Raw genomic sequence first — 13,922 nt, 5'->3', positions numbered from 1 at the left:
CCAGCCGGACAGTCTGTGCGTCCAGTCAGACCCCGCTGTTCTCACCTCCTCGCCCTGGAGGGGAGGAAGCCAACCCCACAGAGTCCCACACGGGAAGGGCTGTGAAGCTGCCCCCTTTTTCTGCCCCTAAGCTGTACCTGTCCACCAGGACAGAGCCTCTGCCCCACAGCCTGCGTGGGCTGAGGGAGGTGGGAGTGTCGGGTCTGGAGAAGGTTGCTGGGACGGCTCAGCCCCCAGGTCCTGCAGCTACAGCAGAGTGACCCCAACGGCCCTGCAGGTCACCTGCGTTGGGACCTCGGCCACGCCCAAAAACTGGAAAGGAAGGGACAGGCGTGGGGGAGGAGTGCCAGCCCTGGGCAGGCAATGCTGAAGCCAGTGTCCCCTGCCTTGGTCGCCTTGGCCAGGAACAGCTGGGCTGGGCTAGGCCAGGGTCAGGATCAGGGTCAGGGTCAGGCAGCCCAGGGTCCTGAGGGTCGTGGGGGCTGCCTCTCCATCATGTCATGTGTCCGAGGAGAGAGCTGTGAGGAACATGCTGCCCCCGGGGGTCCCAGGACACCACCCGCCCCAAGAGGAAAGCGCTGGACTCGCACCTCCCACCCATAGGCTCCTTGCCCACCCGTGGGGCCCTGTTCTTGGCCGGATCCGGGCTGGTGGGCATTTCATCCTCACCTGGGTCAGTCCCCCATACAAACAGGAGCTATCTGATGCCCGCTTCTGGTCCCAAATCAGAGCTGCCAGAGTGAGTCAGCGTCCTGGCCTGCATCTTATCCCCACATCCCTCCACTGTCCTCCTGTTGCCATGGCAACGCTTGGGCGGTCCTGTCAGCGCTGGACCCCAGCCCTCTGTCCAAACAGGCACTGCCTTGCTCCCCAGTAAACCCGCTAGTTTAGTAGGTCTGGGTGGGGGGCTGGCAGCAGCCCAGGTGCAGGCTGTGCGGTCCCCCGGGAACCCGGGGGAACAAAGGCTTCTGGGGCCACTGCCCTGGGCGAGCCACACCCCCATGTGTGGGTCCCGCTTGCCACAGACAGCACCCTACTGTGAACCCCTGGACACGAACCCTCTTCCTGCAGCGGTTTTCATGGACCCCCTTTTCAGGTGAGGAAACTGAGGGTGGCCAAGGCTCACCCCAGCCGTGCCCCTTCCCCTGTGCTGCCCTCACGAAGCATGAAGGCCCCTGAGAGCAGGAGGGTGGAATCACTGCCCCACTGCTTTAAGGGGCCCCTTCCAGCCCCCCACTGGGCTCGGGGAGGTCACAGGGAAGAAGGCCCCTGGTTTTCAAGGCTGGGTCACTGGTCCCACACCTGCCCCGACTCCAGACCCCCTCTCCACGGGTCCCTCTTATGGGGTTCCCCCACCCTGGGAAGGGATGTTAACCCCGGTGCAGGGCGTGCCTGGTGACTCAGGTGGGTCGGGGGCGAGGTGTGGACTCAGGCCCGTGCCCTACGCCGGGAGCATGGACACTGGTTGACCTGTAACCTCCCTGCCTTCCTGGGGTCGTGAGGAGGGGAGACCCGTGTCACTCATGCTTCCCTCAGCTTGGGTCTGGCCCCCAGCTGCAGACCCTTGAGCCTCCCCACCAAGGCACTGGTTCCCAACGTCCAACATCCTAACCACAAAACCCACACAGCCCTTTGGAGCCAGACTGGCCCCCTCGGCCTGCCCCTAGGGGCCGGCCCTGCTCAGCACCAGGTGACAGCAGTCAAGCTCTAGAGCCAGGCAGCTGTGTGGGGGAGGGTGAGAATGTGAAACACCAGCCTGCAGGGGGTAGGGGGAGCAGGGGGGCTCGGAGGTGGCGCCAGCTCCCTTCAACCAGCATCCACGCCCCCTGCTATGTGATCACCCGTCCACCCACCCACTCACTCTCTCACTCATTCACTCTCTTACACACTCACTCGTTCACTCACCCACCATGTCCCTCCCCCACTCTCCTGTTATGTGTGAGGCATTCTTTCTACCAGGTACCAGGGCCAATTTGGGGCATGAGGAGGGGATGGCTCAGGGGCCAAAAACCAGGTGACCAGAAGGAGCTCGGGACAGGCCCCTAGTGAGCCAGAAGCAAATGCTGAGAGCAACTCCTGGGAGCCCCCTGGCCCCAGCCCCCGCCCCAGCAGGGTGGGGACCTTGCTCACCTTGCTGCCACTCCGCCCCAGGTAGAGCCTCCTGGCTGGGCTCACCTGTGGCAGTGGAGACCCCAGCCTTGGGGGGGGGTGCGGACCCCTGGGACGGAAGTCCAGCCGCAGCGCCTGGCTCCCTGATAGGCCCACTGTCTGAGGCTGCGTGTCCATCACACCAGGGCGCTTTCTCAACCAGAGCCCATCAGGGCCAAGACCACTGGGCCAGTTTCTGGGCTCGTTCAGTCGGCATCTCTCCAGCGCAGTGGACTCAGCCACCCCTGCCCCTCAAGGCCACAGGCCCACTTGTGACTGGAGCTGGCCTTGGGTCGCCCGCCCAGCTGGAGCACAGCCAGGCTCCCAGGCAGGACGGGTCGGGGGGCCGCACTGTGAGACGGGGTCCTGTCACTGGGGGTGCCGTGCCCTGAGCCCTTCTCCAGTGAGGGTGGGGCTGGCCACAGCAGCCCCGGCAGCAGGGAGGAGGCCAGTGGCCACTCCAGGTGCCAGGAACTCAGGGGTCTGGCCGGCACGGCAGAGTGCCCAGGGAAGGTCCAGGGGCAGGGGCGTGGTGGAGGATGCCTGAGGCCAGGACTGGCAGACCCTCAGGGACCACGTCCCACCCGGCAGACACGCCCATCCCTGCCTGTCTTCAGCTGCCGTAGCCAGTGGCCACTGTTTACCTGGGTGAGGGGAACCACAGGCCCTGCCCCACCCTCCCACGTGAGGCCCGTGGGGCTGGAGCCAGCTCTGGGACTACAAAAGGCTCCTGCAGACGCAGAGCCCTCCTCAGAGGCTGCCCTGGGGACTTCTCCCCCCACACACCATGGGTGTCGGCCGGAGGAAGCTGGCCCTGCTCTGGGCCCTGGGCCTCACTCTGGCTTGCGCCCAGCTCACAGGTAAGGTTCGTGCTGGCTTTCCCAGGCTGGCCCTGACCATGGCCCGGCACCCCTGTGGCCCCCCCAAATCCTAGGGTGGCCCTGGCCCCCGGCGGGCAGCGGGCAGCTCTGAGGCCTTGTCCTGGGCTCTGGCCAAGCTGAGTGCATCCGTGAGCTGCTCTTCCAGCTTGTGGGGCTGGGGAGGGGTTCTTGGGGGCTGTGGGGTCCATGTGGGGGTTAGGGCTGGGAGCAGCCCAGTATCTATGAGCCCCTGGCTGCAGAATCTCATCCACACGTGTGTCTCTGCTGCTCTCTGCCCCCTGCCCCCTGCCAAGCCTGGTCTGAGCAGACTCTTGAACTCCTGGCCCAGCCTGGCAGAGCTGCCCACCTGCCTGGGACACCGCCCCCCACCCCACCCCGTGCATCCCCGGTTCAGAAGCTCGCTTTCCCTGTCTGTTTCTCTGTGGTGGGCTCAGTCCTAGGTGGAGGGTGTGATGAGGGCGGCTCACAGGCCCCACGGTCCTCGGAGGCCCCTTCCCATATGGGCCTGCGCCTCCCTCCTCTGCTTCCCAGGGGATAGCAGGGCCCTGGATGGGTGAGGGGTGGCTCTCAGGCTCCTGGAACGGCAGCTTGGGGAACATGCCGTGTTACCCAAGGTCCCCACTGCCCCAGGCGGCTCACACATCCCGGTCCCCAGTCTCCCGCTGCCACCAGACAGTCTCAGAACTGGGAAGCTCTCTCTTGAGTACTCCGGGCAAGGCTGCCCCACTGGATGTTCCCTGGACACATGGCAAGGATGCGTCCAGGTTGTCCCAGGTGATCTGAGAAATGGGGCCAGAACACCAGTGAGTGAAGCAGTGCTCCCTGGATCAGCCCCCCTTCCAGAGGAGGGCTGGGCCTCCCCTTCTGGGTGGGGGGCTGGGCACCCTCCTGCCATGCCAGCTCTGTGCAGGATGATGGCAAGCCCGTGTCTGGTGACATCCTGCACCTTTGGAACAGCCTCTGAGGACCCCAGAAATGAGGTTCTTGGGGTGGCCTCCAGGCCAACACTGCCTGTCCCTGGGCCCTGCCTACCTGACCTCCGTGGTGCTGGGCCCCTACCCGTGCAGTGGCCCTGAGCACCCCATTTTGGGTGCAGCTCTGTCCCCACTCTTGGTCCCAGATCCCCAACAGGCTCTGAATTTTCCTCCAGAGCTCTGGTTGCTTTGGACCAGCTGCAGCAGACCCGTGGCTTTACTGTCTGCTCCCTCGGTAGATGGACGGGGGCTGCCTGCCTGTCCCCCTACGTCCTGGGCCCCGGTGGACACTCGGTGGGCATGAATGAACAGTGAACAAAGGAATGGCCCCTGGAGAGACCAGCCGGGGTCACCCCACATGCTCATGGGGCCACCTGAGGGGGAGGTCAAGGGAGTGGTGGCCCAGCCGTGGGCCCGGGTGACCTCCAAGGCTCGGCAGCCTGGAAGAGATCCTCCCAGTGCCCCCGTCCGCACAGAGAATCCCACCATCTGGACTTTCCGCCCCTCCCTCCGTGCATCCTCTGAGGGGACGTGCCTGTCCTTTGGCCGGCTCAGGCCCAGCACCCTCTCCTCTTCCCAAAGGCCAGGGCCGGGACAGCACTGCAGAGCTCGGCTATGCGTACCCGGACCTCCCTCCTGCCCCCCAGGGGCCTGGCGGTGAGTGGATCCCCCACCTATCAGAGCGCCCCCCCCACCCCAGCAGTCAAAGAGCCCTTGAGGGGCCATGGGTCACTCGCCTTGGGCCCTGCAGGCTGCTTGCCATCCCCATCCGGCGTGGCTGAGACAGGGTGACAGGCTGTCTGGGAGCTCACAGAATGTCCCTTTCTTCCTGGAGTTAACACCTGATACTCCAGTGGTGGCAGGGCGGGTGAGGGTCAGCCCCCAGCGCGGCCAGACGCCCCAGAGCAAGGGGAGGCTCGGGGACAGACCCAGCCACCTCCGTTTGCATGTCCCCAAAAGGGGTTCCCAGGGAGGCACACCTGTGCCTGATGTCAGCACCCAAGGGATTGCCCGTAGCTGCTGATGCGTTTGTTTTTTTTTTTAATCGGGGTGTAGTTTTACAATGTTGTGTTAGTTTCTACTGTACAGCAAAACGAAGTAGAGTTCCCTGTGCTATCCAGCAGCTTCTCAGTTGTTACCTATTTTATACATATTAGTGTATATATGTCAATCCCAATCTCCCAATTCATCCCACCCTCTTTTCCCCGCTTGGTGTCCATACGTTTGTTCTCTACGTCTGTGTCTCTATTTCTGCCTTGCAAACTGGTTCGTCTGTACCTTTTTCTAGATTCCATGAATATGTGTTAACATAGGATATTTGTTTTTCTGTTTCTGACTTACTTCACTCTGCACGACAGTCTCCAGGTATCGATTCAGGCATTTTTGAGATTCCGGGAGCAAGGAAGCCCCAGTGCAAACAGCATTCTGGGCCACGGGGTGTGAGAGCTGGGGCCCCTGGGGTGCTCTGCTCTCAGCCCACAGTGGTCCCCGCTGGCCTTGGTGTTCACACCGGCCGGGAGGCCATATACACGGCAGAACCCGGAGCCGGATCTAGAGTCCGCCAGACCCGAGCAGTCGCGGAGCCGCCAAAGCCTCTCGTGGGGGCTGAGCTGTGCCTGGGCCGTGGGGGTGAGGGCTGTGCATCACCCGCCCTGTTTCCACAGGCAACTCCCTCCGCGGGGCGACCATCCACCCGCCTCTGAGGAGCACCCCCCTGGTGCGAGGTGAGACCCCGAGAGGCAGGCGGGGTGCCGTGTTGGCTGAGCTCTGCCTCGTCAGACCTGGGGGGCGGGCAGGGGGACCGCGGCTTCCCAGGTGGATAAGGGCCCAGGTTTTGGGACGTCCGGGTGTCCCAGACTCGGCGCCCTCAGAAAGGCCCCGCTCTGTTCTGCCCACAGCCCTGAATGCGGCGCACGGCGGGCGGGTGTGTAGCACGTGGGGCGACTCCCACTACAAGACCTTCGACGGCGACGTCTTCCGCTTCCCCGGGCTGTGCAACTACGTCTTCTCCGCGCACTGCGGTGCCGCGTACGAGGACTTCAACCTCCAGCTCCGCCGCGGCCCAGGCCCCAATGCCACCGCGCCCAGCAGGGTCACCATGAAGCTTGACGGCATGGTCGTCGAGCTGACCAAGGGCTCCGTCCTGGTCAACAGCCTCCCGTGAGTCTGGGCCCTGGACGGCGAGGATGCTTCTGGGCTGTCGGGGGAGGGAAGTGCAGTTGTCCCAAGAGTGGGTCCCGGAGCGGTGCCCCCCAGGCCCCCATGTTCGGCCCCCTGCCCCACCCAGGGGCTCAGGCTCTTCCTCTGCCCCTGGAAGCGGCCCCTTCCTCGTTCTTCTGATGCCAGAGCTCCAGGCTCTTGTGGGCATGTTGACCTTGTCATACGTGTGACTGAAGGGACCCTCCCTGCCTGAAGTCCAGACCTATGCCGCCCGTCCCCTCATGCCCTATGGCGCCTCAGCTGGGCCCTCTCTCCGCAGAATTCAGCTGCCCTTCAGCCGCTCCGGAGTCCTCATTGAGCAACGCAGCAGCGGCGTGAAGGTGGCGGCCAGGCTGGGCCTGGTCTTCATGTGGAACCAGGATGACAGCCTCCTGGTGAGGTGGGGGGCTGGGCTCGGGGGACCAGGCACATGCCTCCAGCCTGACAGCCTCTCCAGGGAGGGAGGAAGGTGCTCTGGGCGAAGGAGGGTGGGAAAGCCAGACACCCCCAGCCCCGTGGCAGTGAGGATGGGGCCCAGATGCTAACGGGGCCCCAGGGTCCACACCCCTGATGGAGACCCTGCGTGTGGGGGTAGCTTCCTCCAGGACAGACCCCCTGCTCCGGGTCCCAGCCGCGTGGAGCAAATGGGGAGGGTCCTCTGTGAGGAGGCCCATCTGCTCCAGCCTGGGGAACCTCGTCTGTCCTTCTGGTCCGGGGCTGTCCCTGGCACGGCTGGAGTCTGATGTGTCCTCTCATTGCAGCTGGAGCTGGACCCCAAGTACGCCAACCAGACCTGCGGGCTCTGCGGAGACTTCAATGGCGTCCCCGTCTTCAACGAGTTCTTCTCCCACAGTAAGCCCCGGGGCGCGAGCCCCCCTCCCTGCCGCCTGCTCCAGCTCTGTGCTCCCTGGAAGCCTGCCTTCCAGGGTCCCAAGTCAGAGGTCTCAGTCTTCGCACCCACACGCGCACGCAGACCCACACACTCGAGGTCCAGCATGCACGCGCACCTACACCACACACGTGTGCACAGACTCGGGCATGCCCCAGCACACGCTCTCGGCGGGGCAGCCCCCGCTGAGCCCTCCTGTTCTCAGTGCCCGTCACACACCCTCCTCTGAAATCGAAGACCTGCCTCCATCCAGACCCTGTCTCTGCTTCTTGGTCCTTGAGACTTTGCCAAGCAGTGGCCTTTTATATGACCCACACCCGCTGCAGCCCCGATCCCAGGGTCCCCACTGTCAGGCCCATGAAGCCCCACGCAGAGCCCATACGTAAGGGACTCCCTTAGGGGAAGCCTGCCCGAGTGCCCAGCAGTGGCCGGCAGGGGCCCAGGGTCACTCTCCAGCCCTGGGCCAGCGGAGCGTCAGTTAACGGACCTCAACCCGCTGCCCTGCAGCCCCGAATGCCCGGGAGTTCCTCATTTCATCTCCAGACTCCCTGAAAGTCCTGTGTAGCCGCTGCTTAAACTGGCGGTGTGGAAGGGGAAGGCCAGCGTAGCCTGGTCGCCCCGAGCGAGGGCCGCTGGGAGCCTGCAAGGAGCCCGGTGTTGTGCTTCTGTCAGACATCAGGCTGACCGCCACCGAGTTTGGGAATCTGCAGAAGATGGACGGCCCCACGGAGCAGTGTCAGGACCCTGCCCCTGAGCCCCCCGTGAACTGCTTGACCGGTTTTGTAAGTCCCAGAGTGAACGGGGGTGGCGTCCGGCTCCCACGGCCCCGGAGACAAGCCGAGGAGGGGGCCGTGAGCCAGGGGATGTTCCAGAGCCTGGACCGAGTGCCCCGGCTTTGCCCCAGGGCATCTGCGAGGAGATGCTGAGCAGCGAGCCGTTCTTGGACTGTGCCGCGCTGGTGGACGCCAGCAGCTACGTGGAGGCCTGCCGGCAAGATCTCTGCCACTGTGGGCAGGCCAACCTCACCAGCTGCCTCTGTCACACCCTTGCTGAGTACTCCCGCCAGTGCACCCATGCCGGGGGGCTGCCCCTGGACTGGCGGGGCCCCCAGCTCTGCCGTGAGTGCCCTGTGTGACCCCGGCCCTGCCATGCCGTCCCTTCTCGGGCCGGAGGCAGGGGCAGGGCGTGACACGCGCCCCATCTCCTCCCTGCAGCCCAGACGTGCCCCCTCAACATGCAGTACCGCGAGTGCGGGTCGCCCTGCACGGACACCTGCTCCAACCTGGAGCACTCCCAGCTCTGCGAGGACCACTGCGTCGCCGGCTGCTTCTGCCCTGAGGGTGAGCCGGGGCCCCACCCCCTCTGGGCCCCCAGAATCACACAAATGCATTGTAGGTGCTCAGGAAGGAAGGCCGCTCTGACGTGGCCCGAGGTGTCCCTGGACCCCTGGGTCTGAGGAACCCTCCAGGGCAGGGCCACTGTGGGCAGAGGGCCTGTCCCCTCCACACACCCACATGGCAGGCACAGTCCGGCACCTGCCACGTGGCCTGCCTGCCTCTGCAGGGACGGTGCTGGATGACGTCGGCCACAATGGCTGCATCCCGGTGCCCCAGTGCTCCTGTGTGTACAACGGGGCTACCTACACTCCAGGGACCGGCTACTCCACAGACTGCACCAACTGGTAGGACCCTGGGCCCCTGCCCTCTCCTCCCCCGGAGATGCCCAGGGACAGCCCCTGCCTTCCGGTCCCCCTAGATGCGCCCGGGCCGGCCCCTCTGGGGGCTTGTCCTCTCCCACGTGGGTCCCCGGGCGGAGGCCAGTGGCTCTCTGGGCAGACGCTGATGGGCTCCAGTCTATGTGGTGATGCAGGCAGGCCTGGGCAAGTCTACCTGCCGTCTTGGGGGGGTCGGGCTGCTCCCGGAGGCCAGCACCCACGTGGTTGCTCCCTGCTCTCAGCACCTGCTCTGGAGGCCGGTGGAGATGCCAGGAGGTGCCGTGCCCGGGCACCTGCTCGGTGCTGGGCGGTGCCCACTTCTCCACGTTCGACGAGAGGCAGTACACGGTACACGGGGACTGCAGCTACGTGCTGGCCAAGGTACATGGCCCCAGGGTCCTGCCCGGACAGAGCGGCTTTCAGGTCACGGGTCCACGTGTCCTTCCCCAGCCTGGGCTGCATGTAGGTGCTGCATTTGGGGCCACCTTGGGATCCCCGACGCCAAGTCGTCCAGGAAACCACCGGAGCTCTGGTCGGGCGGACGGATGGTGGGGAGGGGAGAGGATGAGGTGGGCCGGGGGCGCTGCGCTTTGTGTGAGGCCCTGTGTTTCCAGCCCTGTGACAGCAGCGCCTTCACCGTGCTGGCCGAGCTGTGCAGGTGTGGACTGACCGACAGCGAGACCTGCCTGAAGAGCCTGACGCTGACCCTGGGCGGGGGGCACGTGGTGCGTGCAGACCCTGGGGTCGGGGTGTCCTTCACGGCAAGTGACCTCTGCCCGAGCCCTTGATCCCACATGGGCAGCAGGTGGCCGAGGCATGGCCCGAGGACCCTCCCACTGACTTCCTGCTTCCACCTCTCGTGGCTCTTTTGAGTGACCATCCCCAAAGGGAATAGCTCAGGGGCTGGCAGGGGGCCTCCACACCTCCCCCATGAGGCCAGGAAGTTTCTCTGCTGAAGTCGACTTTTTTACTTGAGTAAATCTCTTTGGTTTTCACGTCGCCAAAAAGCGGTCCGGTCCTCGCGGAAAGCTTAGCGGAGCAGGCTGAGCCTGGGGGATGGGGGGCCAGGTCATCAGCCCTCCTCTGCCCTGCGGAGGCCATCGTGAGCCCTGTCATGTGCTTCTCCAGGTCTTCGTGGTAAAGGCCAGCGGGGAGGTGTTTGTGAACCAGATCTACACCCAGCTGCCCCTCTCGGCAGGTGAGGGCGCCTCCCTGCCCTGCCCCCTGACAGCCCCACCCCCTGACAGCCCCCTGCCCCGCCCACTGAGACCCGGTCCCCTGTGTCTGCAGACAACGTCACGCTCTTCAGACCCTCCACCTTCTTCATCATCGCCCAGACCCAGCTGGGCCTGCAGCTGGACATCCAGCTGGTGCCCGTCATGCAGGTGTTCGTGAGGCTGGCGCCCCAGCTCCAGGGGCAGACCTGCGGTAAGAGGGTCGCCACCCAGCACCCGAGCCCACCCTCCGCAGCCCAGCACACAGGGGCCTCACGCCATCCCCGCCCCCAGGCCTGTGCGGGAACTTCAACCAGAACCAGGCCGACGACTTCCGGACCATCAGCGGCGTGGTGGAGGGCACGGCCGCCGCCTTCGCCAACACCTGGAAGACCCAGGCCGCCTGCCCCAACGTCAAGAACAGCTTGGAGGACCCCTGCTCCCTCAGCGTGGAGAACGGTATGTGTGTCCAGCAGCCCCGCGGGCCAACCTGGTGCTGGGGCCCCTGGGCCGGAGGTCTGAGCATACGCTCCTTGGGGGCCCGGCCTGAAGGGGGCGTCAGGTGGTAGGTAAACAGGCAGACTCAACATGCGTTGTTCTGGCCGGTGAGCCCCGGGAGGAGAGGATCAGGGTGCTGGGGGGAGTGGAGGCCCACCCTCCTTGCCTGCTCTCCTGGGGGACCGGGCTCGCGGGACGCTCGGGAAGCAGCCCGGGTCTGCTGACACCTGGCACTCCTTCACACGGAGCATAAGGGATTCCGGCTAAAAGGAAAGCTGCTCATCTCCATGTAGCTCCCGCCTGACGTGACCGTCCAGCCTCGCCGACCGCCCCCCTCCTCTGTCCACAGAGAAATACGCTCAGCACTGGTGCTCGCGGCTGACAGACCCCCACGGCCCCTTCACCCGCTGTCACGCTGCCGTGAGCCCCAGCGCCTACTACTCGGTAATGCCACCCACCTGCCTCTGCCCTTGGACCACTCGGCCACCCTCAGGGTCCCAGGGGCCATGGCAGCAGCGTCTGGGCCCAGCAGGTCTCTCAGTCTCCAGTTTCTCCCACCCCCATCCACTCACCCATCCACTCACTCACTCACTCACCCACCTGCTGTGGTTCTGAGTCCGTCCTCTCCTCCAGCTCCATGCTAGGCGCAGGGGCTACACCCAGGGAGTGAGTAGCCTGCTGGCCCCAGGGTGCAAATGAGAAACTGGTGTCTAAGGCTGAATACACAGGGATGGACCGCCGGGTCACACAGATGAGGGGCTGTGGTCCTTCCAGCACCCCCGCCCCCCAGCCCAGGGGCGTGATGGCAAGATCCTCTGTGCATGTTAGTGGGACCCCCGTGAGGCCCGGGGAGGGGTCCTGGGGAGGCAGGGGCTCCGGCAGCAGCACGGGGGAAGCTCACCGTGTGCGGCCTGGTGTCCCTGACATCCTGATGCCCCCCCAGAACTGCATGTTTGACACGTGCAACTGTGAGAAGAGTGAGGACTGCATGTGCGCGGCCCTGTCCTCCTACGTGCGGGCCTGTGCCGCCCGGGGCGTGCTGCTCGGCGGCTGGCGGGACGGCGTGTGCAGTGAGTGTCCCAGGGTGGATGTCCCAGGGCCCCCGTCCCCCAACCAGGCTCAGAGGCCAAGGAGCGCCCAGGCCAGTGCCCTGGGACCCCATCAAGGACGAAGGGCCTGGTGGGAACAGGGAAGCCAGGGGGGCCGGCCCTGTCCTGAGTGCTACCCCCTCCTGGCATCATGCAGCAAAGGCCATGACCACCTGCCCCCCGTCGCTGACCTACCTCTACAACATCAGCACCTGCCAGCCCACCTGCCGGGCCCGGAGTGACGCGGACGTCACCTGCAGCATCAGCTTCGTCCCCGTGGACGGCTGCACCTGCCCTGACGGCACCTTCCTGGATGATACGGGCAAGTGTGTGCCGGCCACCAACTGCCCCTGCTACCATGGGGGCTCCGTGGTCCCCAACGGGGAGTCGACGCACAAGCAGGGGGTCGTCTGGTAAGAGCCCCTGCTGAGTGGGTGGGGTGGGCGAGGCTGGGGGGCTCTCTGGCCACTCTCTCCTTGCAGCACCTGCACCCAGGGCACACTGACCTGCATTGGAGGCCATGCCCCAGCTCCAGGTGAGCCCGGAGTGGGGGAGGGGGCCCTCGGTTATCTCTGCATGAAGTTACCTAAGTACGGGGTTAAATGCCCACGAGTCAGCGAGGCTGCTGGGTGTCCATCAGCGTCTCCTGGCTCAGCAATGTGGGCACCCTGCCCACGCACTCACACGCTCACCCCGGGGCGGCCAAATTCTGCCCTCGGGAGACACGTCCCTCAAGCGAGCCTGGTAGGTGGCGTCAGGGTCCCCTGAACGGCCCCTCCCTCACCAGTCTGTACCCCACCCATGGTCTACTTCGACTGCCACAATACCACGCTTGGGGCCGCTGGGGCTGGCTGTCAGAAGAGCTGCCACACCCTGGACATGGACTGTGTAAGTGTCCCCAGTGACCCCCTCCGACAACCCCACACCTGCTCGGCCCCCATGGGCACCTGTGGAGAAGCCCACTCACTGGCCCCAGGGGACCCCTGCCCGCAGGCTGCTGGTCCTGCATACCTGTGGCCCCGCTGCAGGCCCTGGGGGTCCACTAAGCTGTGTCTGCTCCCCCCCAGTACAGCTCCCAGTGTGTGCCCGGCTGTGTGTGTCCCCACGGGCTGGTGGCCACTGGCGACGGCGGCTGCATCCCTGTGTCCGACTGCCCTTGTGTGCACAACGAGGCCAGCTACAAGCCGGGCCAGATCATCCGGGTGGGCTGCAACACCTGGTATGGGGAGGGGCTCGGACCCCAACTGGGGGAGGGTTCCCTGCAGCGGGAGGCACCGCCTGGCCAGCAAGTCCTGCCCCCACCCAGGCAGGCAGCTGGGCCTCTAGGAGGGGGTTTGGGCCTGATGCCTGCCGCCCCTGCCCCAGCACCTGTAAGGGCAGGATGTGGCAGTGCACAGACCAGCCCTGCCCGGCCACCTGCGCGGTGTACGGCGACGGCCACTACCTCACCTTCGATGGGCAGCGCTACAGCTTCAGCGGGGGCTGCGAGTACACGCTGCTTCAGGTATGTGGCTGCCGAGCCCTCCCGCCGCCCCGCAGCCCTGCTGTGCTGCCCCGCGGTGCACGCTCAGTCCCATCCCGGCCCCCCCAGGACCACTGTGGGGGGGACGGCAGCGCCCAGGACGGCTTCCATGTCATCACCGAGGACGTCCCCTGTGGTACCACCGGGACCACCTGCTCCAAGGCCATCAAGATCTTCCTGGGGGTGAGCACTGGGTGGGGGCCTTGGTGGGGAGCCCCCAGGAAGGCTGCGCTCCCATGGCCGAGCTGGGACAGGGGCCGCAGGGCCATGGACCCGTTCGACAGGTAGCCAGGGTCCTCACCCAGACACTCGCCGGTCCTGCCCCACGCAGAGCTACGAGCTGAAGCTGAGTGACGGGAACATGGAGGTGATCGAGAAGGAACAGGGGCAGCTGCCACCCTTCTCCATTCGCCAGGTGGGCAACTACCTGGTGGTAGACACGGATGTCAGCCTGGTGTTGCTGTGGGACAAGGGGACCAGCATCTTCCTTAGACTCAGCCCCGAGTTCAAGGTGAGGCCCTGCCCGGGAAGGACGCCGCCCTCGCCCCAGACCAAGTGCTGGCCGGAGACGGGGGTGCGGGTGGGGGAGAGACAGAGAGAGATGGTGGAAAAACAGAGAGACACAGAGAGATAGAGAGAGACAGAGAGACAGACAGAGAGAAACCGAGAGGCAGAGAGACAGAGAGGAGGTGACGGTAGGAGACCCTCGGTCGTGTCCGGGTCCTGCAGCTGCTGGAAGAAATGACCCTGACTGGTGGCCCTTCTCTCGCAGTCTGGACACTAAGTCCAACCAGG

At 65.3% G+C, this 13,922-nt stretch overlaps 1 protein-coding gene across 1 annotated transcript in view; it reads left to right on the top strand.

The window, feature by feature from the left end:
- Positions 1 to 2,935: 2,935 nt before the first annotated feature.
- The window catches only part of MUC5AC (mucin 5AC, oligomeric mucus/gel-forming), a 32,309-nt gene continuing 21,322 nt past the window's right edge, over positions 2,936 to 13,922 (top strand). The window contains exons 1-24 of the mRNA XM_065882494.1: positions 2,936 to 3,008; positions 4,586 to 4,660; positions 5,668 to 5,727; positions 5,902 to 6,163; positions 6,483 to 6,597; positions 6,964 to 7,054; positions 7,764 to 7,873; positions 7,996 to 8,209; positions 8,306 to 8,431; positions 8,655 to 8,772; positions 9,048 to 9,186; positions 9,420 to 9,530; positions 9,934 to 10,003; positions 10,096 to 10,233; positions 10,314 to 10,478; positions 10,867 to 10,961; positions 11,461 to 11,587; positions 11,763 to 12,018; positions 12,088 to 12,140; positions 12,393 to 12,493; positions 12,673 to 12,824; positions 12,971 to 13,109; positions 13,197 to 13,310; positions 13,459 to 13,638. Coding sequence (XP_065738566.1) covers positions 2,936 to 3,008; positions 4,586 to 4,660; positions 5,668 to 5,727; positions 5,902 to 6,163; positions 6,483 to 6,597; positions 6,964 to 7,054; positions 7,764 to 7,873; positions 7,996 to 8,209; positions 8,306 to 8,431; positions 8,655 to 8,772; positions 9,048 to 9,186; positions 9,420 to 9,530; positions 9,934 to 10,003; positions 10,096 to 10,233; positions 10,314 to 10,478; positions 10,867 to 10,961; positions 11,461 to 11,587; positions 11,763 to 12,018; positions 12,088 to 12,140; positions 12,393 to 12,493; positions 12,673 to 12,824; positions 12,971 to 13,109; positions 13,197 to 13,310; positions 13,459 to 13,638 — 3,084 coding nt within the window. The remainder of the gene's footprint in view (positions 3,009 to 4,585; positions 4,661 to 5,667; positions 5,728 to 5,901; positions 6,164 to 6,482; positions 6,598 to 6,963; positions 7,055 to 7,763; positions 7,874 to 7,995; positions 8,210 to 8,305; positions 8,432 to 8,654; positions 8,773 to 9,047; positions 9,187 to 9,419; positions 9,531 to 9,933; positions 10,004 to 10,095; positions 10,234 to 10,313; positions 10,479 to 10,866; positions 10,962 to 11,460; positions 11,588 to 11,762; positions 12,019 to 12,087; positions 12,141 to 12,392; positions 12,494 to 12,672; positions 12,825 to 12,970; positions 13,110 to 13,196; positions 13,311 to 13,458; positions 13,639 to 13,922) is intronic.

Source organism: Phocoena phocoena, chromosome 8 (genome assembly GCF_963924675.1).
Source record: "Phocoena phocoena chromosome 8, mPhoPho1.1, whole genome shotgun sequence".
Taxonomy (NCBI): Eukaryota; Metazoa; Chordata; class Mammalia; order Artiodactyla; family Phocoenidae; genus Phocoena; species Phocoena phocoena.
The sequence above is the reverse complement of the archived record's forward strand: the minus strand, read 5'-3'. Positions and strand labels throughout refer to the sequence as shown.